The sequence below is a fragment of the Dendrobates tinctorius genome, unplaced genomic scaffold (assembly GCF_039654945.1).
Source record: "Dendrobates tinctorius isolate UK_male_01 unplaced genomic scaffold, ASM3965494v1 ptg000158l, whole genome shotgun sequence".
NCBI classification, from domain to species: domain Eukaryota; kingdom Metazoa; phylum Chordata; class Amphibia; order Anura; family Dendrobatidae; genus Dendrobates; species Dendrobates tinctorius.
Window position 1 is genome coordinate 3,054,359 of NW_027361825.1, and position 27,479 is coordinate 3,081,837.

General features: G+C 44.4%; 1 protein-coding gene across 3 annotated transcripts in view; it reads right to left on the reverse strand.

Moving 5' to 3' along the window:
- The window catches only part of SLC44A4 (solute carrier family 44 member 4), a 91,308-nt gene extending 64,071 nt beyond the window's left edge, over window positions 1-27,237 (reverse strand). The window contains exon 1 of one of the 3 annotated variants that reach the window (XM_073548780.1): window positions 27,092-27,237. In XM_073548780.1, coding sequence (XP_073404881.1) covers window positions 27,092-27,107 — 16 coding nt within the window. In that variant the 5' untranslated portion in view covers window positions 27,108-27,237. Of the gene's footprint in view, window positions 1-25,176; window positions 25,199-27,091 lie in introns of those variants that run through there. The other 2 variants (XM_073548782.1, XM_073548781.1) reach the window with 2 other exon arrangements.
- Window positions 27,238-27,479: the final 242 nt, after the last annotated feature.

The following is a 27,479-nucleotide window of genomic DNA, read 5'->3' on the forward strand; positions in this document are numbered from 1 at the left end:
TTTGCTGCACCACACTATCAGTCCCAGTGGATCTGCATGCAGCGTTGGCTCAACATCTTACTTGCCAAACAGCACGGGTGGCGTCACAAACTATTCAACTAAGCTATAACACTATTGACATCACCGCCATTGATATTGGTCGCCCAGGGCCACGGACCGGGTCACCGCTGCGGTGACACATCCCCCTGACACCGGCCCGGTACCGAATACCCCGCTGCCCTGGGTGTGAGGGGCGACCCACTAGTCTGAACTTAGAGGAGTGCAAGTCATGGTAGACTTCGTACAGGTTGTGGAAATGACTGGGAGCGGGTCATGTGTCCCTTTGAGCAATCGATGGAGTAAAATGCAGAGATCTTCTGCAGGGTCTTCCAGGCAAGTGATTGGACCCTAAAGAAAGACTCTACAATCCCAGCGTTTACCACTAAATATTCAGAAGAACATCATCCATTGGTGGGATTCCCACAAGTAACCATAAGGCGTTTAATGGGGTTCCTCAGGGAAAAGTAAAGATTTGTTCAAGGGTCAAGGAGTCTGAGAGGGAGTACAGGTGCTTCTCACAAAATTAGAAATATCATCAAAAAGTTAATTTATTTCAGCTCTTCAATGCAAAAAGTGAAACTCATATTATATAGAGCCATTACACACAGAGTGATCTATTTCACAAATTTATTTCTGTTAATATTGAGGATTATGGCTGTGGTGTAATGACCACTGTGTCCACGAGGGGGCGCTGTGTGGATGTCCCAAGAGTGTGAGTGGTTGAAGAGCCATTATGTATCTCAAGGTGGGTGACCTTGAGATAGAGACATATGTATGTTTATGAATGCTATTGTAAAGTATATATGTCTGTGTGAAGGACCTGTGGTGAGGTCATAGTCATGTGACCCGGTGGGCGTGGCTATGGACCATATAATGTGGCCAGGTTAGGTCACATGGAGTGAATGCTGGGACCTGATTGGTCCAGTTTGGAAGGTCCCGTGAGGAGAAGGATCTCCTCACTAACAGCAGCCTGTGGAGCGGCTGTGTGTGTAATGGCGGCCAGTATCTGAGAGTCCCTGAGGAGTGAGTGGACTTCTGCGGCCTGGAGAAACAGCCATATGGGAACCCTGACGTGGGTGAGATAACCCTGGGGCTAAATAGCCTGTATAATGGACGCTCTCCTGTAATGCTGTGTATATTGCTGCTGGAGGTTTATGAAGGATGAATAAACCTCATAGACTATGATTTGTTGGAAAATCCTGTGCCGGATGTGTTTTTTATCGCTGCAAGCGAGTGTCCCCCAACCCTGAATGACAGCGCTACCTCACATGGCTTACAGCCAATGAAAACCCAAAAGTCATTATCTCAGTAAATTAGAATCATTGACAAAAAAACACCTGCAAAGGCTTCCTAAGCGTTTACAAAGGTCCCTTAGTCTGTTTCAGTAGCTCCACAATCATGGGGAAGACTGCTGACTTGACAGATGTCCAGAAGGCAGTCATTGACACACTCCACAAGGAGGGTAAGCCACAAAATGTCATTGCTAAAGAAGCTGGCTGTTCACAGAGTGCTGTATCTAAGCATACTAATGGAAAGTTGTGTGGAAGGGAAAAGTGTGGTAGAAAAAGGGAAAAAGGTGCACAAGCAACTGGGATAACCGCAGCCTTGAAAGGATTGTTAAGAAAAGGCCATTCAAAAAGGCCATTCATTTGTGGGAGATTCACAAGCAGTGGGCTGCTGCTGGAGTCATTGCTTCAAGAGCCACCACACATAGCCATATCCAGGACATGGGCTACAAGTGTCGCATTCCTTGCGTCAAGCCACTCATGACCAATAGACAATGCCAGAAGCGTCTTACCTGGGCCAAGGAGAAAAAGGACTGGACTGTTGTCAGTGGTCCAAGGTGTTGTTTTCAGATTAAGGTAAATTTTGCATTTCATTTGGAAATCAAGGTCCCAGAGTCTAGAGGAAGAGTGGAGAGGCCACAATCCAAGCTGCTGGAGGTCTAGTGTGAAGTTTCCACAATCAGTTATGGTTTGTGGAGCCATGTCATCTGCTGATGTAGGTCCACTGTGTTTTATCAAGACCAAAGTCAGCGCAGCCGTCTACCAGGAAATTGTAGAGCACTTCATGCTTCCCTCTGATGACAAGCTTTTTGGAGATGGAAATGTCATGCTCCAGCAGGACTTGGCACCTGTCCACACTGCCAAAAAGCTGCTATCAAAGCAACCTGGGCTTCCATAACACCTCAGCAGTGCCACAGGCTGATCGTCTCCATGCCATGCCACATTGCTGCAATAATTGATGCAAAAGGAGCCTCGACCAAGTACTGAATGCATTTACTGATCATACATTTCAGTAGGCCAACATTTCGGATTTTACAATCATTTTTCAAGCTGGTGTTATAGAGTTTTCTAATTTACTAAGATAATGACTTTTTGGTTTTCATTGGCTGTAAGCCATAATCATCACCATTAATAGAAATAAACACTTGAAATAGATGCAGATGGGCTCCTCATATCTTCCTGAGCTGAAATGACCGACATTGGGGCTTAATTCAGTCACTTCTGAAATGTTAGGTTTTGAGGAGAGGTGGACCTGTCACTTGCCATAAATATATGCAAATACCGCAGTTCTCCTGAACCCGGCGATGTTTTTCTTTGACGCTTGTTCTTCTCCGTTCCTGAGAGATGGCCCCCTCTTCCCTTTATGTAAATCTGGGCTTGTTAGCCAAGTGGGTGTTGTCTTCAAGTTTTGAAGACCTCACCCACTTGGCTAACAACACTATATCTAGAAAATGAAATAAGGAGCCATATCTCAGGAACCGAGAAACGCAGGAATGAAAGGAAAATATCGCCGGATTCAGGAGAATGGCAGGCATTTACACCAGGTAAAAAAATGTATACATTTATGGTAAATGACAGATCTCTTGAAAATGTTTTTTTCTGGTTTTAGAAAACTGTCTCCCAACTAGATTCAACTCCGAGTCTCCAGCGCTTCATTCAAAGTCTGTTATCATCTGCAGCTCTAATGTCACGTCGACAGCACTGCAGCCAATCATTGAGCTCAGTAATTCGTGTTGTCAACTTGACGGCTTGAGCAGCTGAGCTCAGATACTGGCTGCAGCGCTCTTGATATGACATCAGCGCTGCAGACAGTTACAGACATTGATCGGTAGCATCGGCAGAGACTCCGTGCTGAACTTGAGAAAGGTGAAAAGAGCACATTTGTGGAAGAGAGACAAGTGTCAGCATACCCCGTATGGAGGATGTGTACTGCAGATTTCAGCATAAATGAAAGACCAGTAGAAAGGCAGCAACCAGGAATAATAAAAAATTTAAAAAAATGCAGCTTCTTAAACTAGAGCTATTACACCCAAAAAATAGGACAAAATTCAATTGAGTCTACGCGTTTCAGGCCAGTATGGCCCTATATGTGAGCCTGAAATGCGTAAACTGTGGAGTTTTGTCTTTTTTGGGGTCTCGATGCAGGCTTTCTATTGGTTGGTGAATAATACAGTTTGATTTCTTTAAAGCTGCAGTCAGGCAGATGGGTTTTTGAAAATCCCTCTTGATAAAAGCTGTGATATCATAACACAACGTAAGCTGGATCTATCACACTGACCCAGTAATTAGTTCAGGGCTGGAACTATTGACAATGTCACCACCAGCATCATCATTATTCCTGGAACCAATAATTAAGAACAACAAACCACACCATGGCAATGCCGCTCCCCGGGGCCATGGTGATGCCCTGCGAGTGACGGCTACGGCTCAGATCTCTGCTCCTCTGTACACAATATGCAGAGCTGGTTTGTGACCACAATGGAGTCGGTGTCCGATTCCATTTTCACTGCAGACTGTCGCTGTCTGATTTTCCTAGAAAACAGAAAACAAGTAGCTTGGCTACTGATTTGCAAAACAGATAACCTCCCACGACAGAGCACAACGTGGTCCTTGTCTACCCTCCTTCCACTTGACCTGCAGCTTCGTGACTAATCCACGGTCATCAAGTAAAAATATCATTCAATTTAGTGTCACCTATGCATTACACAAGTACTTTTGATACCCCTTGCCTCCCCACGTACAGTACGATCCATAAATACTTTTTTTTATTCCTCCCGTGCTGTATGTTAATATGGTTGGTCTGGTCTGATGGGTGTGGCTTATTTTCGCCCCCCCGCCCGGTTGATGTACGCATTCCTTTCGGTGAATTTCTGCGATCGTGTAGAGTTTTCTCAAGTGCGCATTCCCTTTAACAGACAACACCTCATTAGTATTACAGAGCATAGGGAAGGTTTAGCAAAACTAGTGCAAGGGAAAAATAAGCAATTATCGTACGAGATCTCCAATTCATTCTAAATGAGTCATTTCCCCACAATTGGTGGGGGTGCCATTGGTCCGACCCCTACCAACATCATATGGATAGGTAATAACTTGCCAAGTAAAGCCGCAATACCAGACCAAAGCAATGAACAACTGGGGTGCTGTTTCTAGACAGAAACATATCTAATAGTATGCATACTACTGTATGGTTGTTGCTTGGGGAGGCTATTTTTTTAATGTGGTCCCATAAGACCAACGGAACAAAAGCTCTCATTATCCTTACGAGGTCTCTGGCTGCCTGACCCCAATACTACAATTTTCATAACATGTATGCTCGTCACTTTCCTGGTGTCTTCTTTCTTGGGCGCTGTGTTGGTAAATCTCATGCATCTAAGACGCTTTTTAAAATATGCTAGAAATCGGCTAAAAATTTTAAAAAGAAAAAAAGAAATGCACCCCACCATCATGATATTAGGGTTCTGGCTACCAGTTTTCCTATAGTTGCTTCTATCTACAGGAACAAGTCATTCCTAAAATTCCAAAATTCTTTGTAAGCAGATATATTTTTAGCATATTCAAGCCATGAACCCTTCCCAGGTCCACTCCACTTCCTGCTCGAACTGGACAGATATCAAGGAACTGCAACCAATCACCGGCCTCAGCAGAGTCCAAGATGTCACTACTACTGCCAGCGACTGGCTAGAGCAGTCACATGTCTATGCAGACTGACCAGGAAGTTCAGAGATATTTTCTGCTTCCAATGGACATGTAATCACTGTAGACAATCACTGGGCACAGGGGTGGCCAACACATCACCAATGCATTGGCTGCAATAATCACAGTCTAGATTGAGCAGGAAGTATAGAGAGCGGCAGCGGAAGTGAGAAGCTTCATATTGCAAGTAGCCAATATTTCCCCTGTATTTCCAAAGAATGACCCGCCATCCTCTCTTTTTTTTTTCCAATTTTATTTAGCAGGACATTCCATTTAATTAGAAATTACTTGCTAATTGTCATCAAGTACATGGAGTACAGAAGAGGATAAATTATAGGAAATGAGAGCTGGTGAGTGCAATGACATGATTAGCCCCAGGAATGTCAACATTAGGCCTCCTTCACACGTCCTGGTGATTCCTGTGCTGGTAAAAACTGTCCTGGTGAGATCTGTGGTCTATGTCGGTGTGCCATCCATATATCCGTTTGCTGTCCGGGTGTCACATCCATGTGCAGACCGTGTGCCCTTGTGACACGTACCATCTCCTTGGTGCTGAAGACAGCTTTCATCATTGCCGCTTGGTCTCCCTGAGATTACTGCCAGGCGACAATGATGGAAGTTGTATTCAGCACCTGCTGTGAACGTAGTGTGTAAACTTAAGAATTAAATTAAATAAATGGTGTTGGCTCTAGCTTAATTTTCATAACCAGCAGAGGGAAAGCCCATGACTGGGAGCTGATGTTAATAATCTGGGAAAGGGGACAATATCTCAAAAGGTTTCCAGGCTATTAATAACAGTTCAGAGCTGTTTCATTAGCCTTTCCTGGTGAATTTACGAGGGACTCCAGGAAAAAAAAATTACGTAAGGTTCCCCTATAAATTAAAACCAGCAAAGGCTAAACAGACAGCTGTGGGTTGATATTAATAGCCTGGGAAGTGGCCAGGGATATTGCCAGAAAATTCTCACGGTGCTAGCGGTGACGTCATGAAGGTTACCTCACTTCCTAGGGCCGCTCACAGTGAACTGAGCATGGGATCAGCTGGAAGTAACCGGCCGTAATCTCTATGTCTATCATGCCACCATTCATTAAGACATCTAAGTGTAGTAGAGATGGATTACGGCGTGAGACAAATGGATTATTATCTCATCGGACAGGTGAGGAATATGTTTCATTATTTTCATTTTTACATTAATAAATGGGAAAAAGATAGTTAGGGAGTATTTATTTCACATAAAGGATTTTATTCTTGCTGTGTGATGATTTCTAAACTTACTACTGGGTTTGTAAAAAGGGAGTCTTATAGACGTCTCTCCATTACTAACCCCTGGACTTGATGTCTCCTGGCAGTACAAAGCTGAAATCAACTCCAACTCTATTACCTCACATGCCACCGCACAAGGCCAAGTGGGAAGAAGAGAGGCTAAGCGCCAGTTTTGGCGCATCTTAAGAATGCGCTATTTCTGAGGTGACTGAGGACTGATCTTGGTATCCTGGGAGGGGAGAGGGCCAATATCCCTGGTCCCTTCCCAGGCTATTATTATCAACCCACAGCTATCTGTTTAGCCTTTGCTGATTTGAATTTATGGGCGGACCCGACGTCATTTTTTTTTCTGGGGTCCCCTGTAAACTAACCAGTAAAGGCTAATCCAACAGCTCTAAGCTATTATTAATAGTCTGAGAGACTTTGGGGATATTGTCCCCATTCCCAGATTATTAGCATTAGTCCCCAGCCATGGACTTTCCCTCTGCTGGTTATGAAAATTACGCTGCAACCCATGCCATTTTTGAAACAAAAAAACTTCATTCATAATTTTACACATGATGTACACAGCAGGTGCTGGATACAACTCCCATCATTGTCACCTGGTCACATTATTCTCAGGAAGACCAGGCGACAATGATGAGAGCTGACTTCAGCAACCGATGCCTGGGATCAGTGCGAACTGCACCGCTTTTTCCCACGTGCCGGTACATGTCACACTGATGTTATCCGCGTGTCATCGGTATGCACGTGTGCTGCATACATTTTTGTTCTGCGCAAAAAAAAAAAAACATCTGGGGGGTTTTCACACAGAAAAAAGTCAGAAAATCCTGTACCTCGCTGAAAAGATCCCAAACCATTGGGAATCCAGAGATTATAGAAAATTTGATGCAATGGGTGGAGAATAGTCACAGGGGCATCGCTACAGCTGAAAATTTTGCACTTGTCATCTACTTGTCTCCAGGATAACACTGGAAGTCCTAAATGTTGAGAGAAAGGGTGCAGAATGTGAGAAGAGAATGCTATTCTTTAGAAGTCTACTAGACCAGTAAAGGATGTAGCGATTAGCATCAGTACATTTTTGGAGCACAGTTATTGATATTTTGGAAAACTATTTAGAATAAATGTTTCCTAAAAAAAACAATAAAAAGCTAAAACTCAAAAATGTTTGCAAAAAATAAAAAATAAAAACTGACAAAAATTCTCTCTTATGGGTTTTTCATGATCCAAAAAACTATTGTGCAGTCCTCTGTACAATTGACTCTTGAGATGCAGGGGGCCGCATAGTCATCATCTTGATTAATGATAGAACAATGGCCCTTTCGTCAAAGTAAAGAGGTTTTTAAGCAAGATTGTTAATGGGTTTAGGGAGAAGTAGAACAGGAAAAACAAGGCTTTTCTATGCATTTGTCAGTCGCTTGTAGAAACCTGACAAGAATAGAAATTTCTGCCTGGTATTAAAGGAAATTCAGAGACAGAAAATGTGAGGCTCGGGGTCATTACGGGTGTTGTACAGAGTTAGATATTAAGCCAGAGCTGTTACTAAACTGCAAAATGGCCTCGTAAAAATAGTTGATGCATTAACCATGAGCTGACAGAGAGCAAAGACTTCCTATGGGGGGAAATCAAAGATTGGACTACAAGATGGAATAAACTCAAAATTGGGACCCCTAATTATGGGGTAGGGGTGGGAGGATGTCCGCAAACACCCAAACTAAGTAATGGCACCGTAAGTTGGATATGTGCAATTCTTGGAAGGTTGGAGATTAGGCCACACCTCTGGTTTGACTGGTGCCCTGACCATATGCGTGGGTTAGGAAGGTGACAAGTAGAACACCATAGCTGCACGACTTCCTGATATCACTGATGGGAGGGTGGTGGGTCCAGGATCCGAAATTGCAATGTGACCCTGACCTCTGGGGAACTGAAAGATGGGACAAATAATAAAAATGGTACCAGATAGCAAAAACTTATTGGCAGAGAAAGAGTGAACGGTGTCACATTATTCAAATTTCCTCTATAAAAACAATGTTCTTGGATTTCCATAACCACAGTACCAGGAAGAAGCGGAGAAAGCATTAATGTACGTTACGATGGGGGTCAGCTCACAGGAATTTAACCCCAGCACTGCCTACTCTATGGCTGGTTAAAACACTTAGAAGTTTGTTGGTACAACACTACTGGCAACGGTCTGCAGCTTGCACCTCTCCAGATACTGCGGAACTACAACGTCCAGCATGCTAGGAGAAAGCTGCAGACCACCTTTATACAGTGGCAATAACAACCTTTAAATTAATGAATGTGGAGCATTAGAAATCCTGAATACTCTCATAGCTGCATGTCACGGGCGTCACCTCCATGGTAGGTACAAAGAATATGGGGTGTGTCTGGCGGCCCCATAGCTTAATTCTGGTGAATATCATCAGAAACTCAGGTCGCTGGATATGCAAGTCCTAAATCTCCAGCTGAGAATATGAAGAGAATGGTCCAGAGACTCCAGTATAGCAAAGAATGGGAGGGCAAGTATAACTGGTCAAACAGGGTCAGGAAGAACAGGACCAGCTGATGGGCACTGCTCAGCACTAGCCACAAGAGGCCACCAAGCGGTGATAAAAGATCAAATGAGGCAGAAACCCAGTATAATGGTCTCACAACCTTTAACGAATGAGGAGCATTCGAAATCTTGGATGCGGTCGTAGCTGCAGAAACCCAGTACAATGGCCCCCAGCTCTGTATTGTAGAGTGCCCTCACACACCGTGCGAGCCACAGAGTGCCCTCACACACCGTGCGAGCCACAGAGTGCCCTCACACACCGTGCGAGCCACAGAGTGCCCTCACACACCGTGCGAGCCACAGAGTGCCCTCACACACCGTGCGAGCCACAGAGTGCCCTCACACACCGTGCGAGCCACAGAGTGCCCTCACACACCGTGCGAGCCACAGAGTGCCCTCACACACCGTGCGAGCCACAGAGTGCCCTCACACACCGTGCGAGCCACAGAGTGCCCTCACACACCGTGCGAGCCACAGAGTGCCCTCACACACCGTGCGAGCCACAGAGTGCCCTCACACACCGTGCGAGCCACAGAGTGCCCTCACACACCGTGCGAGCCACAGAGTGCCCTCACACACCGTGCGAGCCACAGAGTGCCCTCACACACCGTGCGAGCCACAGAGTGCCCTCACACACCGTGCGAGCCACAGAGTGCCCTCACACACCGTGCGAGCCACAGAGTGCCCTCACACACCGTGCGAGCCACAGAGTGCCATGATCAATTACAGCAATTAGCCATCAGATAAGAAGAGATTCTAACTAGATCATTTTAAAACATGATATTTTATTAATTATTAATATAAAAGACAAATATATTTAAAAGCCGTCAAATCCGCCTTATATGCCCTGACATGTCCCTGGAAGAAGTGAAACAGCGACCTACGGGTGTGGGGTGGACAAAGCCTGTTCTTCTCACCCTTGACTTATCTTACCCTTAGGTAATATACCATTGATTATTTTTATGCAATTTGGTTCCAGTAATGTCAGGGATGTCTTTCCTCTGGATTTGTCGGTAAAGGTGGAGTGATGGAGATGCAGGATACATATATTATACTTTTAATAGGGTTTTATGTTACCCCTTTGAATATCCTGCTTTCCATTTCACCACCTGCCTCCTCTCCACTGAAAATCTCTTCAGCCTGGAGATTGGTGATTGAAAAATACCTTTAGGCTATGTGCCCACGTACGGACTCCTTCCCAGAAAACGCGCGTTTTTTTCCGCGCGATTTTACCGCAATTATGTTCGTGATTTTCGAGTGCGAAATTCAAGCACTTTCCAAGCGATTTGAAGCATCGCTTGGAAACTGATTGACAGGTTGGTCACACTCGTCAAACATAGTGTTTGACAAGTGTGACCAGTTTTTTACTATTGAGGCTGCCTATGCGGCATCAATAGTAAAAGATAGAATGTTAAAAATGATAAAAAAAACAAATAAAAAAAAAAAACTGGGGTATATTTACCTTCCGACGTCCCGCGCAGTCTCAGCGACGCTGCCGTTCCCAGCGATGCCTTGCGAGACCTGTGATGACGTTGGTCTCGCGTTGCTATAGTGATCTCACGAGACCGCTAGAGTAACGCGAGACTACGTCATCACAGGACCTTGCCGCAAGGCATTACTGGGAACGCTGAGGCCCGGGATGGCAGCGCGGGACGTCGGAAGGTAAATATACCCGGATTTTTTTATTCTTTTTTTTACAGGGGTATGGTACCCAGGGCCTGGAGGACAGTCTCCTCTCCTCCACACCGTGGGTACCAACCGCACATGAGACGCTTAACTTCCCGCATGGTGGGCATAGCCACATGCAGGAAGTAAGCGATTCTCATGCATTCCTATGGGTGCGGAATCGCGGCAATTCTTTGCGATTCCGCAAAAAGAATGAGCATGCTGCGTTTTTTTCCGCGATGCGATTCCGCTGCGGAAAAAAGCGCAGCATTAGTACAGCATGTGCGGAATGCCATAGGAATGCATGGGGGGCGTTCTGTACGAGTTTTTTTTAAACGGTTTTGTGCCGAAAATCGCGGCAAAAACGCTTAAAAATCGCATCGTGGGCACACAGCCTTAATTGCATTTGCACTTTACTGGTTAGACCTCTTAGGGTCTAATAGCATTTTTTGCTGTATTATGCATTAGTATGTGCCCCCTCCTCCTAGGCTTGATATATAATAAAGTGTAATCATTTATATTCTCTGGCACACAATTGATTTAATCTGCTGTGTTCCCCCCTTCTTTGGAGGCATTTTTGAAAATATATTTGTCTTTTATATTAATAATAAAATATCATAGTAACATAGTTATTAAGGTTGAAGGAAGACTTTAAGTCCATCTAGTTCAACCCATATCCTATCCTAACCTGCCCTAACATGTTGATACAGAGGAAGACAAAAAACCCCATGTGGCAAACAGTAAGCTTCACATTGGGGAAAAAATTTCCTTCCCGACTCCACATACGGCAATCAGACTAGCTCCCTGGATCAACGCAATATTAAGGAGACTAGTGTATATACCCTGCAATATTATACTCTTCAAGAAAGGCATCCAGTCCCTTCTTAAATTTTAGTAGGGAATCATTCATTACAACATCATATGGCAGAGAGTTCCATAGTCTCACTGCTCTTACAGTAAAGAATCCGCGTCTGTGAGTATGCTTAAACCTTCTTTCCTCCAGACGTAGAGGATGCCCCATTGTCCCCGTCACAGGTCTAAAGGTACTGTCACACTTAGCGATGCACCAGCGATCCCGACCAGCGATATGACGCGGTCAGGATCGCTGGTGCATCGCTAAGCGGTCGCTAGTGAGCTGCCACACAGGCAGATCTCACCAGCGACATAGCAGCAGTCAGGGGTCACTACTTACCTGTCAGATGAGGCGATCCTGACGTCCTCCCCCCCGCGTCCACGCGTCGCTCGTCGGCGCCACAGGAAGCCCAGCAGGAAGCTGACGACGAGAAACGGTCCAGGACGTTCTCACGCGATCACCGATAACCAGCGGGCGAGACGGTCGAAGTTAAGTATCACACAAAGCGATATCACTAGCAATATTGCTGCTATGTCACAAAATCGGTGACGTTATAGCGATATTGCTAGTGATATCGCTTAGTGTGACAGGCCCTTAAGAGTAAAAAGATCATTAGAAAGGTCTTTGTATTGTCGCCGCATATATTTATACATTGTAATAAGATCACCCCTAAGCCTTCGATTTTCCAAACTAAATAACCCCAAGTGTAATAACCTGTCTTGGTATTGCAGACCCCCTAGTTCCCTAATAACCTTTGTCGCTCTTCTCTGCACCCGCTCCAGTTCAGCTATGTCTTTCTTATACACCGGAGACCAGAACTGTACACAGTATTGTAAGTGTGGTCGCAATAGTGACTTATATAGAGGTCAAATTATGTTCTCCTCATAAGCATCGATGCCTCTTTTAATGCATCCCATTATTTTATTTGCCTTTGCAGCAGCTGCCTGACACTGGCCACTAAATGTGAGTTTGTCATCCACCCAGGTCTTTTTCAGTGACAGTTTTGCCCAGTGTTTTACAATTAAGCACATAATTATACATCTTGTTCGTTCTACCCAAGTGCATGACCTTACATTTATCCCCATTAAAGCTCATTTGCCATTTATCAGCCCAAGCTTCTAGTTTACATAAATCCTCCTGTAATATAAAACTGTCCTCCTCTGTATTGATTACCCTGCAGAGTTTAGTGTCATCTGCAAATATTGAAATTCTACTCTCTATGCCCCCTACAAGGTCCTTAATAAATATGTTAAAAAGAAGCGGGCCCAAAACTGACCCCTGTGGTACCCCACTGCTAACCGTGACCCAGTCCGAGTGTGCTTGATTAATAACCACCCTTTGTTTCCTATCCCTGAGCCACCTCTTAACCCACCTACACATATTTACCCCTATCCCCATTGTTCTCATTTTATGTATCAACCTTTTGTGTGGCACGGTATCAAAAGCTTTTGAAAAATACATGTACACCACGTCCACTGCATTCCCTTGGTCCAGTCCGGAACTTACCTTTTCATAGAAGCGTATCAGATTAGTCTGACAGGAACGGTCCCTTGTAAACCCATGTTGATACTGGGTCATGAGGTTATTCTTCTTCAGATACTCCAGTATAGTATCTCTTAGAAAACCCTCCAGGATTTTACCTACAGTTGAGGTTAAACTTACTGGCCTATAATTTCCAAGTTCAGTTTTTGTCCACTTTTTGAATATTGGCAGCACATTTGCTATACGCCAGTCCTGTGGTACAGACCCTTTATTATGGAATCTTTAAAGATTAAAAATAATGGTCTATCTATGACTGTGCTTAGTTCCTGCAGTACTCGGGGGTGTATCCCATCCGGGCCCAGGGATTTGTCAATTTTAGTGATTTTTAGACGCCACCGTACTTCCTGCTGGGTTAAGCAGGTGACATTTATCCCTGATCATGTTATCCGTCATGGGATTTTCATGTGTAAATACTGTTGAAAAAAAGTCATTTAGCATATTGGCTTTTTCCTCATCCACCATTTCACCCAGACTATTTTAAGGGGACCAACACTATCATTTTTTAGCTTCTTACTATTTATGTAGTTAAAGAATATTTTGGGATTATTTTTACTTTCTCTGGCAATGAGTCTCTCTGTCTCAATCTTTGCTGTCTTGATTTGCTTTTTACAGAATTTAATTTTCTGTATTTAGTTAATGCCTCATCACTACCTACTTGCTTTAATTCTCTAAATGCTTTATTTTTGCCACTTATTGCGCCCCTTACAGCTCTATTTAGCCATAGTGGTTTCTTCCTATTTCTCGCATGTTTATTCCCATACGGTATATATTGTGCACAGGTCCTATTCAGGATGCTAATAAACGTCTCCCATTTTCTTTGTGCATTTTTATGTCTCAGGATATCGTCCCAGTTAATTGCACCAAGATCATCTCTCATCCGTTGGAAATTTGCTTTCCTGAAGTTTAGTGTCCTTGTAACCCCTCTACTACACATCTTATTAAAGGATACATGAAAACTTATTAATTTCTGATCACTATTACCCAAGTGACCCCCAACCCTTATATTTGATATGCGGTCTGGCCTGTTGGTTAATATTAGGTCTAGCAGTGCCCCCCCTCTTGTTGGGTCCTGAACCAGTTGTGAAAGATAATTGTCTCTCATAGTTGTCAAATACCTATTACCTTTGCTGGAACTGCAGGTTTCGGTTCCTCAATGTATTTCAGGGTAGTTGAAGTCCCCCATAATAATGACTTCTCCTTGAGTCGCTGCTTCATCTATTTGCTTTATGAGGATATTCTCTGTTGCTTCCATTATTTTTGGAGACTTATAACAAACCCCTATCAGTAAGGGAGAAAACAAGGGGAACTGCTACCTTGGATCTAATCCTTATAAACAGGGAGGAAATGGTTGAGGAGGTAAAAGTGGCTGGGACCCTAGGAGGTAGCGACCATGCTATTTTAGAATTTTGGATTACTAGAGGTGGAAGACCTGTGAAGACTCAGACGTCAAGGTTAGATTTCAGAAAGGCAGATTTTAAGGGATTCAGAAAGAGAATTGGAGGGATCCAATGGCTGGATATCCTTAAAGACAAAAATGTCCAGGAAGGATGGGAAATCTTGAAAAATGAAATTCTCAAAGCACAGTTGTTAACAATTCCGAAAAGAGGGAAGAATAGGAAGCATTTAAGGAAACCAGGATGGATGAACACAGAACTTAAGCACATGCTAAAAAGGAAGAAAAAAATGTTTATAAAATGGAAAGAGGGAGACATATCTAAAGAAGAATATAATGCTGTCTGCAGAACCTGCAGGGCACAAATCAGATTAGCTAAAGCTGAAAATGAACTGAGGCTTGCAAGAGATGTCAAAAGCAATAATAAAGGATTTTGGGGATATGTCAAAAGTAAAAGAAAAGTCAAAGATGCTATAGGATTTTTACAGGATGAAAATGATGAAATGGTAAGACAGGATGTTGAGAAGGCTGAACTTTTAAATTCCTATTTTGCATCTGTTTTCTCTCAGAAAGGAAATGCAACATCAACTGTTATTCACTGTCCTATTAAGGGAATAGAAGAATCCAGGATATCTATAAACAGAAAGATAGTGAGGAAACACTTAGCTAACCTAAATGAATTCAAGTCTCCAGGTCCAGATGAATTACACCCCAGAGTACTGAAGGAGATAGCAGAAGAAATTTTTGAACCCCTCTCCATAATCTTTGAAAATTCTTGGAGAACAGGAGAAGTGCCAGAAGACTGGAGAAGAGCAAATGTTGTTCCTATCTTCAAAAAGGGGAAGAAGGTGGACCCAGGCAACTATAGGCCGGTGAGTCTGACTTCTATACCAGGAAAGATCTTTGAACAAATTATTAAACAACATGTATGTCAATACCTGGATAAGAATGAAGTGATTAAACAGAGTCAGCATGGGTTTCTAACTAATAAGTCATGTCAGACTAACTTAATTTCCTTCTATGACGGTATCACTGATTGGGTGGATCAAGGAAACGCTGTAGATATAGTATATCTTGACTTCAGCAAAGCATTTGACAAAGTCTCTCATACAATCCTTATTGAAAAAATGACTAAGTATGGAATGGACAAGGCAACTGTTAGGTGGATTCATAACTGGCTTAGTGATCGGACCCAAAGAGTGGTCGTAAATGGCTGCACATCCAGTTGGAAGAATGTCTCAAGTGGGGTACCACAGGGCTCTGTCCTGGGCCCTGTATTGTTCAACATCTTTATCAACGATTTAGATGAAGGAATTGAGGGTAAACTGATTAAATTTGCTGATGACACAAAGCTAGGAGGGATAGCTAATAGTAGAGAAGAGAGAGAGAGGATTCAAAAAGATTTAAATAAACTGGAGAAGTGGGCAGCAACTAACAGAATGGTTTTTAACAGGGAGAAATGCAAAGTACTACATCTGGGCAATAAAAATGAAAAAAGCATATATAGAATGGGAGGAATAGGGCTAAGTGACAGCACATGTGAAAAAGACTTGGGTATACTAATAGATCACAGACTGAATATGAGTCAACAGTGTGATGCAGCAGCAAAAAAGGCAAATGCAATTCTAGGATGTATTAACAGAAGCATACAGTCTAGATCACGTGAAGTCATTATTTCCCTCTACTCCTCTTTGGTCAGACCTCATCTGGAATATTGTGTCCAGTTTTGGGCACCACATTTTAAAAAAGACATCAACAAACTGGAGCAAGTTCAGAAAAGAGCGACCAGAATGGTGACCGGTCTGCAAACCCTGTCTTATGAGGAAAGGTTGCAGGATTTGGGAATGTTTAGTTTGCAAAAGAGAAGACTGAGAGGAGACTTAATAGCTGTCTACAAATATCTAAAGGGCTGTCACATTGTAGAAGGATCAACTTTATTCTCATTTGCACAAGGAAAGACTAGAAGCAATGGGATGAAACTGAATGGGAAGAGACACAAGATTAGATATTAGAAAAAACTTTTTGACAGTTAGAGTGATCAATGAGTGGAACAGGCTGCCACGAGAAGTGGTGAGTTCTCCTTCAATGGAAGTCTTCAAACAGAGGCTGGACAGACATCTGACTGGGATGATTTAGCGAATCCTGCTTTGAGCAGGGGGTTGGACCAGATGGCCCAGGAGGTCCCTTCCAACTCTACGATTCTATGATTCTATGATTCTAAGTTATTATTTTTCCTCCCTCCCCTTATCTCTACCCACAGGGATTCTACATTTTCATTAGATTCATATATATTATCACGAAGGATGGGTTTTAAGGATGATTTTACATATAAACACAAGCCTCCCCCTCGCTTATTTGTTCGGTCATTTATGAACAGACTATAGCCCTGTAAATTAGCCGCCCAGCCAGGTCTCAGATATCCCCACCATGTCATAATTATGTTCCAACAACATTAACTCCAATTCCTCCATATTGTTGGCGAGGCTTCTGGCATTAGTATACATGCACTTTATGTATCTCTCTGTACCTCTATTCTTTCTTAAATTATTAACTGTTCTAACCCCACCCCCCATGCCACCCCCAATTTCATTATTTGTGCCCAGGTCTCTGTTTGCACTGTCTTCCCCTCCTATAAAAGGAATACCCTCCCCCCCGTCCCTAGTTTAAACACTCCTCCAACCTTCTAGCCATTTTCTCCCCCAGCACAGCGGCACCCTCCCCATTGAGGTGCAGCCTGTCCCTAGCGTAGAGCCTGTAGCCAACTGAGAAGTCGGCCCAGTTCTGCAGGAACCCAAACCCCTCCTTCCTACACCAATTCCTGAGCCACTTATTAACTTCCCAAATCTCCCGTTGCCTCTCTGGCGTGGCACGTGGTACAGGAAGTATTTCCGAAAATACCACCTTGGAGGTCCTTGCTTTAAGCTTACAGCCTAATTCCCTGAAATCATCTTTAAGGACCTTCCACCTACCTCTAACTTTGTCATTTGTGCCAATGTGCACCATGACCGCTGGATCCTCACCAGTCCCTCACAGTAATCTGTCAACCCGATCAGCGATGTGTCGGACTCGAGCGCCAGGTAGGCAGCACACCGTTCGACGATCCCTGTCTTTGTGACAGATTGCCCTATCTGTTCCCCTAATAATTGAGTCTCCCACTACCAGAACCTGTCTGGCCTGCCCTACTCTCCTATTTCCCCCCTTACTGGAGCAGACACTCCTCCGGCTTTCAGAGGACATGCCTTGCTGCAGCAGTGCTACTCCTGCACTAACACTCCCCTCATCTGCCAACTTAGCAAACTTATTGGGGTGTGCCAAATCAGGACTAGCCTCCCTGGTGCTCTTCCCTCTACCCCGCCTTCTAACTGTCACCCTGTCATGTTTTAAATTTTTCTATTTAGAATCTCTTCATATCTGACAGCTAATTGCTGTAATGAATTATGGTGTTTAATTATGGTAATAAAGAAGAGTCTAATAACACACTGTTCTGGGGCATATTGGAGTAATAGGTAGTGACTCCATCTGAATCATCACAGACAGTGGCCCTGTCAGGGCATACATCGAAATCTTCTCTCTTTTTAAATCATAATGACAACCCAAAACATCCAAATGGCCCTGATCAAAAGTTTACATACCTCATTTCTTAATACCGTGTATTGTCCCCCCCCTCTAACATTAATGACAGCTTGAAGTCTTTTGTGGTTGTTGTGGATGAGGTTCTTTATTTTCTCAGATGGAAAATCTGCCCGCTCTTCTTGGCAAAAAGCCTCCAGTTCCTGTGAATTCCTGGGCTGTCTAGCATGAACTGCGTGCTTGAGATCTGCCCAGAGTGGCTCAATGATATTGAGGTAAGGAGAGATGGCCACTCCAAAACCTTCACTTTGTTCTGCTGTAGCAAATGACAGGTCGACTTGGCCTTGTGTTTTGGATTGTTGTCATGTTGGAATGTTGAAGCACGTTCCATGCGCAGCTTCTGGGCTGATGACTGCAAATTTGCCTCCAGTATTTGCTGATAACGTGCTGCATTCATCTTTTCTTCAATTTTGACCAAGTTTCCTGTGCCTTTATAGCGCACACATCCCCAAAACATCAGCAGTCCACCTGCATGCTTTACAGTAGGAATGGTGTTCCTTTCATCATAGGCCTTGTTGACCTCTCTCCAAATGTAACGTTTATGGTTGTGGCCAAAAAGTTCAATTTTGGTCTCATCACTCCAAATTACTTTGTTCCAGAAGGTTTAAGGCTTGTCTCTGTGCTGTTTTGCGTATTGTAGGTGAGATACACTACCGTTCAAACGTTTAGGGTCACTTACAAATCTCCTTATTTTTGAAAGCACAGTTTTTTCCAATGAAGCTAACATTAGATGATTCAGAAATACACTCTATACACTGTTAATGTGGTAGATGACTATTCTAGCTGCAAACGTCTGGTTTGTAATGCAAGGTGTATAGAGGTCCATTTCCAATAACATCACTCCAGTGTTCTTATGGTACTTTGTGTTTCCTATCTGTGTAAGAAGGCTAATGGATGGTTAGAATACCCTTGAAAACCCCTGTGCAAGTATGTTAGCACAGCTGAAAACAGTTTGGCTGATTAGAGAAGCTATAAACCTGACCTTCCTTTGAGCTAGTTGAGAATCTGGAGCATTACATTTGTTGGTTCCATTAAACTCTCATAATGACCACAAAAAAAGAACTTTCATGTGAAAACTCGACAGTCTATTCTTGTTCTTGGAAATGAAGTCTATTCCATGTGAGAAATTGCCAAGAAACTGAAGATTTCCTACAACGGTGTGTACTACTCCCTTCAGAAGAGAGCAGAAACAGGCTCTAACCAGAGTAGAAAGAGAAGTGGGAGGCCCCGCTGCACAACTGAGCAACAAGACAAGTACATTAGAGTCTGTAGTTTGAGAAATTGACGCCTCACAGGTCCTCAACTGGCAGCTTCATTAAATAGTACACGCAAAATGCCAGTGTTAACATCTACAGTGAAGAGGCAACTCCGGGATGCTGGCCTTCAGTGCAGATGGGCAAAAGAACACAGAAATTGGACAGTGGAAGATCGGTAAAAAGTGTTATGGACAGACGAATCCAAGTTTGAGGTGTTTGGATCACACAGAAGAACATTTGTGAGCCACAGAACAACTGAAAAGATGCTGGAAGAGTGCCTGACGCCATCTGTCAAGCATGGTGGAGGTAATGTGATGGTCTGGGGTTGCTTTGGTGCTGGTAAAGTGGGAGATTTGTACAAAGTAAAAGGGATTTTGAATAAGGAAGGCTATCACTCCATTTTGCAACGCCATGCCATACCCTGTGGACAGCGCTTGATTGGAGCCAATTTCATCCTACAACAGGACAAGGACCCAAAGCACTCCTCCAAATTATGCAAGGACTATTTAGGGAAGAAGCAGGCAGCTGGTATTCTATCTGTAATGGAGTGGCCAGCGCAGTCACCAGATCTCAACCCCATTGAACTTTTGTGGGAGCAGCTTGACCGTATGATACGCAAAAGTGCCCATCAAGCCAAACCAACTTGTGGGAGGGGCTTCTAGAAGCATGGGGTGAAATTTCTCCAGATTACCTCAGTAAATTAACTTATAGAATGCCAAAGGCCTGCAATGATGTAATTGCTGCAAAGGGAGTATTCTTTGATGAAAGCAAAGTTTGAAGGAGAAAATTATTTCAAATAAAAATCTTTATTTTGAACCTTGTCAATGTCTGGACTAGATTTTAAATTCATTTGATTAATAAAAGTATGAGTTTTCATGGAAAACACAATTGTCTGGGTGACCCCAAACTTTTGAACAGTAGTGTACTTTGTGGCATTTGCGCAGTAATGGCTTTCTTCTGGAGACTCAACCATGCAACCAATTTTTCTTCAAGTGCCTCCTTATTGTGCATCTTGAAACAGCCACACCGCTAGTTTACAGAGAGTCCAGTATTTCAGCCGATGTTATTTGTGGGTTTTTCTTTGCATCCCAAACAATTTTCCTGGCAGTTGTGGATGAAGTTTTTGTTGGTCTACCCAACCTTGGTTTTCTTTTACAGAGCCCCTGATTTTTCATTTGTCAATCAGAGTTTGAATGCTGCTGACTGGCATTATCAATTCATTGTATATTGTTTTGTATCCCTTTCCTGTTTTATACAGTTCAACTATCTTTTCCTGTAGATCTGTTGACAATTCTTTTGCTTTCTCCGTGACTCAAAATCCAGAAACGTTAGTGGCTGGAGGAAAGATGCAAGAGTCTGTCTGGATCCGAGAAATTCACTCAGCTTTTATGCACACACACTGATTACAAGCAAACAGGTCACAGGTGAGAATGCTTCATGCTTCCCTCCGCCGACAAGCTTTTTGGAGATGGAAATTTCATTCTCCAACAGGACTTGGCACCTGTCCACACTGCCAAAAGTACCAATTCCTGGTTTAAAAACAACAGTATCACTGTGCTTGATTGGCCAGCAAAAACGTCTGACCTTAACTTAATTGTCAGGAACACCGCACTGCACTTGCTCACTGAGCCAGTGCGCGTCCTGAGTAAAGCGAACTGTGCTCAAAGATACCTGTGGAGCGGGCAGCAGCCGAGTAGGTGCGTACTTCAGAACAGCAGGACCTGAAGCACGTGACTGCTGGGGGCGTGGCCTAAACTCCAGAGAGCTAGGAGCTGCAAGAGAACTCCTAGCAGGGTAACTGCGAGACAAAGTTACCAAGGGGCATAGACAGGGAGGATAGTCAGGACGTAGCCAATGAGTCATACACAGAGATAGCTGCAAGGTACAAGAGGGGCGAGTAGAGAGTAGTCAGGTCACAGGCAATGAGTCATACACAGAGAGGGTAGCGCAGTACAGAATCAACAGGCAACTCACAACGGGGAACAGAACCAAATAAACAAGCTATAACAACCAACAGGCACAGGCACACAGAGGTCAGCACACTCGGCCAAAGGCAAAAGTATAACTGACAGGGATTGGAGCTTCCCAGGAGTTTAAGAAGCTCTCCCAGAACCAAAAAGAGGCCACAATCATTAACCCCAGGTGTGCAGGTCAAAACCTGCACTGAGCTCCAGACATTAACCCCTGATGTGCAGCTCAAAAGCCTGCACTGGGATCATGACATTAATCTTGTAAAGAGAAAGATGAGAGACACCAGACCCAACAATGCAGAGGAGCTGACGGCTGCTATCAAAGCAACCTGGGCTTCCATAACACCTCAGCAGTGCCACAGGCTGATCGTCTCCATGCCACATCGCATTGATGCTGTAATTGATGCCAAAGGAGCCTCGACCAAGTATTGAGTGCATTTACTGAACATACATTACAGTAGGCCAACATTTCAGATTTTACAATCATTTTTCAAGCTGGTGTTATAAAGTATTCTAATTTACTGAGATAATGACTTTTGGGGTTTCATTGGCTCTAAGCCATAATCATCAACATTAACAGAAATAAACACATGAAATAGATCACTCTGTTTGTAATGACTATATATGAGTTTCACTTTTTGTATTGAAGAACTGAAATAAATTAACTTTTTGATGATATTCTAATTTTGTGAGATGCACCCATACCCTTACCCATAGATTACCACTATGAACAGTACCAGTCGGCGTGCCATCTTACACACTGCTGGCTGCAGATTGCCAACTTTAGGGTGATACCTTGCACACTGATGGCCACAGAGTGCACCAATATGCAAGTCCATCCCAAAATAGTAACAACCTCATAAACTAGTGATACTCACATTAAGCCACAGTTACAGGCCATCCCAGAATTGGAGGATATTAGTTGTAATCTATGACCACAGTAAAAGGAAGCTCCATTAAATTCAATGAATTGTCCAGAAGAAAATCATTCTTGATGGCGACATGTTAGAATATCACTGGGGGTCACGGACCCTCGAATTCCTTCAATATGAATGGTCTATGAAGATTCAATGAGAGACATAGAGGGGGATCCGAGTTCCCAGACCCCACTGATGACATCCTCTCAGGTTACTACTAGTTATGAGCGAGCATACTCGCCTCTGCTCGATACTCAATTGAGCATCGGGGTGCTCGGGTACGCTCGTTACTCGATTGAGTATCGCGGTTGCTTGAGCGCCATGCCCGAGTCCCCACCCCGCATGTGTTGCGGCTGAGTCCCCACTCCACATAATTCGCGGCTGAATCCCCACCCTGCATAATTTGCGGTTGTTAGACAGACAACAAACATGTGGCGATTGCCTGCTATACACGGTAATGCCATAGCCATGTTGGCTACTAGCATTACTGTGATTGGCCGGCTGCATCGCATCATTGAGTCTTATATCGGACCCGGTGACATGATGCTTGGGCACACTGTCCTCTGGAAACAGTTCAGGGAGAGTTGATCCAGATACTTGCAGTAGTTGTATACCGCTGCTGCACCATTAAAATAAATGTCCTTTTCAGGGCTACATACTGTCCTTTCTCTAGTAACAGTTTGCAAGCATACATTATATACCTAATTTAAAATGAGCAAGACGTGCGGTAATGGACGGGGAAGTGGACGTGCTGCTGATGGTGCACGCAGAGGCCGTTGACCATGTGAAACTGTGCCTGGTTCGGGAGCACATCAAACACACTCATTCACAAGACCTAGCTTCCTGTTCCATTTTGCAGGGGGCACAGGACACTACTCTTTATGCCAGAACATTTTAGAGAATCATTAGGTGGACCTCACTAATTTTTAAAGAATATATTGGCAGCCCTTGCTCATCATTTTTAGAAGGTCAACAGGCGGCCCTTGCTCAAAATTTTTCCAGGGTGTTTTCTGAGGCCCTCCTCTATGTGTCTTCCAGGGTGTATTGCAGTCCCTCCTTGTAATTTTTGGCAGCCCTTGCACTTAGCGCATACCCTTTAGTCTAGGAGTCTGTCCTACTACCTAACAATTTTATCAGTGTGTACGAGGCCTTCCTTTATGGATAACACAGGGTGCATGGGAGTCCCGCTTCCTTCTAATTTTTGGCAGTTCTTGCATTGTTCGCATAAGTTTTGCGAGTTTCAGAGTCCCGCCTTCATAAATTAAACAGGATTTGTCTGATCATGTCTCACACCACATGGACAGATAAGGTGGTAAAATGTTAAAATTACATTTACCGGTGACTATCGGTGGGTCCTGTTTTTTTTTCCCCTCTTCCATGTCATCTACTAAAGTTATAACTGACAGGGAAATACGGTGACACATGGCCCGGCTATTATGGGGTGAAGAAGGTATTTTTTCTCTTTGTAATTTTGCCTTATACAAAAAGTATTCACCCCTTGGCTTTTTACCTATTTTGTTACATTACAACCTGTGTTTAAATATTTTTGTAATCTGATTTGTGTCTGATCCATCAGCACTAAAGAGTCGGTGAAGTGAGAAAAAAAATAGGCATAAACTAAATTTATGGGATCAAATAACTAAAAATGTGCATATGTATTTACCCCTTTTGCTATGAAGCCCCTAAAAGTTTCTGTTGCAAGCAATTCCTTTCATAAGTCCAATGCTTAGTGACTAGACGTCCCGCTGTGTGCATTCTAAGTTTCACAAGCTCCTAGAGACTTATCCAAACCGACTTACAGCTGTAATTGCAGCAAAATGAGGCTCTACAAAGTACTGACTTTAGGGGGGAGTGAAAAGTTATGCACACTGAAGTTTTCAGTTATTTTGTCCTATTTTTTGTTTGCTTAGGCCTGTTTCACACTTCCGTTGTTGTCTGTCAGTTGTTATCCGTGAAAACGGATCCGTGATTGATGTGAGATCAGCGGGTGTCACTGGACCGTTTTTTTGACGGATCCGGCAAAAGTGAAATTTTAAAGGAACTGTAGCGTGGAGAGAGAGAATTTTTTTTTTTTTTTTTTTTTTTTATGATCCCGGAACGGCATTACTGGGTTAAAAATGATCCCGGAGCAAAGCTCCCGGGCATGCACACATGAAAATAGCGGACCGTCAAGAAGAAAATCGTTGCAGTGTCCATCTCATCCGCCCGGGAACCAGAAAAATGTTGGCGCATCCGTCAAAAAACAGGGGTAACGGACGACCGTCAGTTAAGATCCGCCAATAATGTAAGTCTATGGGGGGAAAAAACGGATCCTCCCCTTTTTTTGGCGGATCCGGTTTTTTCAAAAATTGGCGGATCATGACTGACGTGAAAAAACTGAAGTGTGAAAGAGGCCTTAACAATATAAAGAAATCTAAATGTTCACAGTTGTTGCCATGTTCTGTACTTGAACTGATGCAATTCCTCAAACAAAAAATAAAAAAAGTGAAATTCCGGGTTGTGGGGCAGCAAAACAAGAAAAATGCCAAAGTGGGGGTGGGTGGGTTTGAATACTTATACAAGTCATTATACAGGAAAGAATGTTTCCTAACTGTTTCCAGTAAAATCCCTTTTATCGTCGGTTTTGTATGTATTATTATCAGTCCGTATAAGTGTTGTAATACTCTGACCACATTGTTCCCAGCAGCGACCTGGGAGTCAGAGATGCATCCAAGGGTCTTCCCCATGATGTTCCCATTTCAGTGATTTTCCTACCTTCCCCTGACCTCCTGTTTGGGTCTGCTGGAAAAATGTTTGCTTTTCCCATTGACATCCATTACACTCAGGTCGAGCCCGTCCGAGTGTCTCACCTGCTTGATCCGAGTACTGAGCGCACGAGCATTTAGTGCCCGATCATCACTAGTCACTACCACATCAGAGGATTTTCCCATTGAAATTTTAAAAATAAATAATTTCTTCCCATTAGCAGTGCGCTTTGCCGTGTCACACAAACGTCCAGAGCTCCCAGGTACCAGGTATACACATGCCAGCGCACAAATGCCAATCAGCGGATTTACATATAGTTACACTGGAAACACCATCAGCAAACATAACCATGGGAAAATGGAAGACTGACCTAGAAACGTTCACATGGCTGGCACTAGAGCACAGATAACCAGGCCCGGTACAGAGCGGGCATTACAGGCCATGGCATCACAACAAGCAAGGAGGTATGAAGCCATTACTGGTTTGTGTGAGCAGGTGATATAATACGGTGTTATCCCCCCTCCTCCTATATATCAGTGCCATCTCCTATCCCCCTCCTCCTCCTCCTATATATCAGTGCCGTCTCCTATCCCCCTCCTCCTATATATCAGTGCCGTCTCCTATCCCCCTCCTCCTATATATCAGTGCCGTCTCCTATCCCCCTCCTCCTATATATCAGTGCCGTCTCCTATCCTCCCCCTCCTCCTATATATCAGTGCCGTCTCCTATCCTCCCCCTCCTCCTATATATCAGTGCCGTCTCCTATCCTCCCCCTCCTCCTATATATCAGTGCCGTCTCCTATCCTCCCCCTCCTCCTATATATCAGTGCCGTCTCCTATCCCCCTCCTCCTATATATCAGTGCCGTCTCCTATCCCCCTCCTCCTATATATCAGTGCCGTCTCCTATCCCCCTCCTCCTATATATCAGTGCCGTCTCCTATCCCCCTCCTCCTATATATCAGTGCCGTCTCCTATCCCCCTCCTCCTATATATCAGTGCCGTCTCCTATCCCCCTCCTCCTATATATCAGTGCCGTCTCCTATCCCCCTCCTCCTATATATCAGTGCCGTCTCCTATCCCCCTCCTCCTATATATCAGTGCCGTCTCCTATCCCCCTCCTCCTATATATCAGTGCCGTCTCCTATCCCCCTCCTCCTATATATCAGTGCCGTCTCCTATCCCCCTCCTCCTATATATCAGTGCCGTCTCCTATCCCCCTCCTCCTATATATCAGTACCGTCTCCTATCCCCCTCCTCTTATATCAGTGCCGTCTCCTATCCCCCTCCTCCTCCTATCAGTGCCGTCTCCTATCCTCCTCCTATATATCAGTGCCGTCTCCTATCCTCCTCCTCCTATATATCAGTGCCGTCTCCTATCCTCCTCCTCCTCCTATATATCAGTGCCGTCTCCTATCCTCCTCCTCCTCCTATATATCAGTACCGTCTCCTATCCTCCTCCTCCTATATATCAGTACCGTCTCCTATCCTCCCCCTCCTCCTATATATCAGTGCCGTCTCCTATCCTCCCCCTCCTCCTATATATCAGTGCCGTCTCCTATCCTCCCCCTCCTCCTATATATCAGTGCCGTCTCCTATCCTCCCCCTCCTCCTATATATCAGTGCCGTCTCCTATCCTCCCCCTCCTCCTATATATCAGTGCCGTCTCCTATCCTCCCCCTCCTCCTATATATCAGTGCCGTCTCCTATCCTCCCCCTCCTCCTATATATCAGTGCCGTCTCCTATCCTCCCCCTCGTCCTATATATCAGTGCCGTCTCCTATCCTCCCCCTCGTCCTATATATCAGTGCCGTCTCCTATCCTCCCCCTCCTCCTATATATCAGTGCCGTCTCCTATCCTCCCCCTCCTCCTATATATCAGTGCCGTCTCCTATCCTCCCCCTCCTCCTATATATCAGTGCCGTCTCCTATCCCCCTCCTCCTATATATCAGTGCCGTCTCCTATCCCCCTCCTCCTATATATCAGTGCCGTCTCCTATCCCCCTCCTCCTATATATCAGTGCCGTCTCCTATCCCCCTCCTCCTATATATCAGTGCCGTCTCCTATCCCCCTCCTCCTATATATCAGTGCCGTCTCCTATCCCCCTCCTCCTATATATCAGTGCCAGCTCCTATCCTCCTCCTCCTATATATCAGTGCCAGCTCCTACCTGCGCTTTCCTCCCTCCGTCCCTGTACACATTAGGGCTGTGCGGAGATTATATCACACACAGGAGAGGTCTGTGCCGGTCACACAGATGGGCTCCCGGAGTGTGCTCCGCTCTTACCGTACTCCTCCGCCATCTTCCCCGGTGGCCGGTGCCTCCGCTCTCTGGCCGCTCAGCAGTTGTCTCCGTTCCTGAACCTGTGTGGTCACCTGGCAACGCCCCCCGCTCACACCTGTGTTCCGCCCCGCCCACCACCACTACTGACCACTCCCAGGGCCCATGAGAAGAACTGAGAGTGTGAGAAAGGATGAGAGATACAGAGAGAAGATAGATATTCTATAGGTGCAGTCTATGTGGCAGATTCTATAGGCACAGTCTATGTGGCAGATTCTATAGGCGCAGCCTAGGTGGCAGATTCTATAGACGCAACCTAGGCGGCAGATTCTATAGGTGCAGCCTATGAGGCAGATTCTATAGGTGCAGCCTATGTGGCAGATTCTATAGGCGC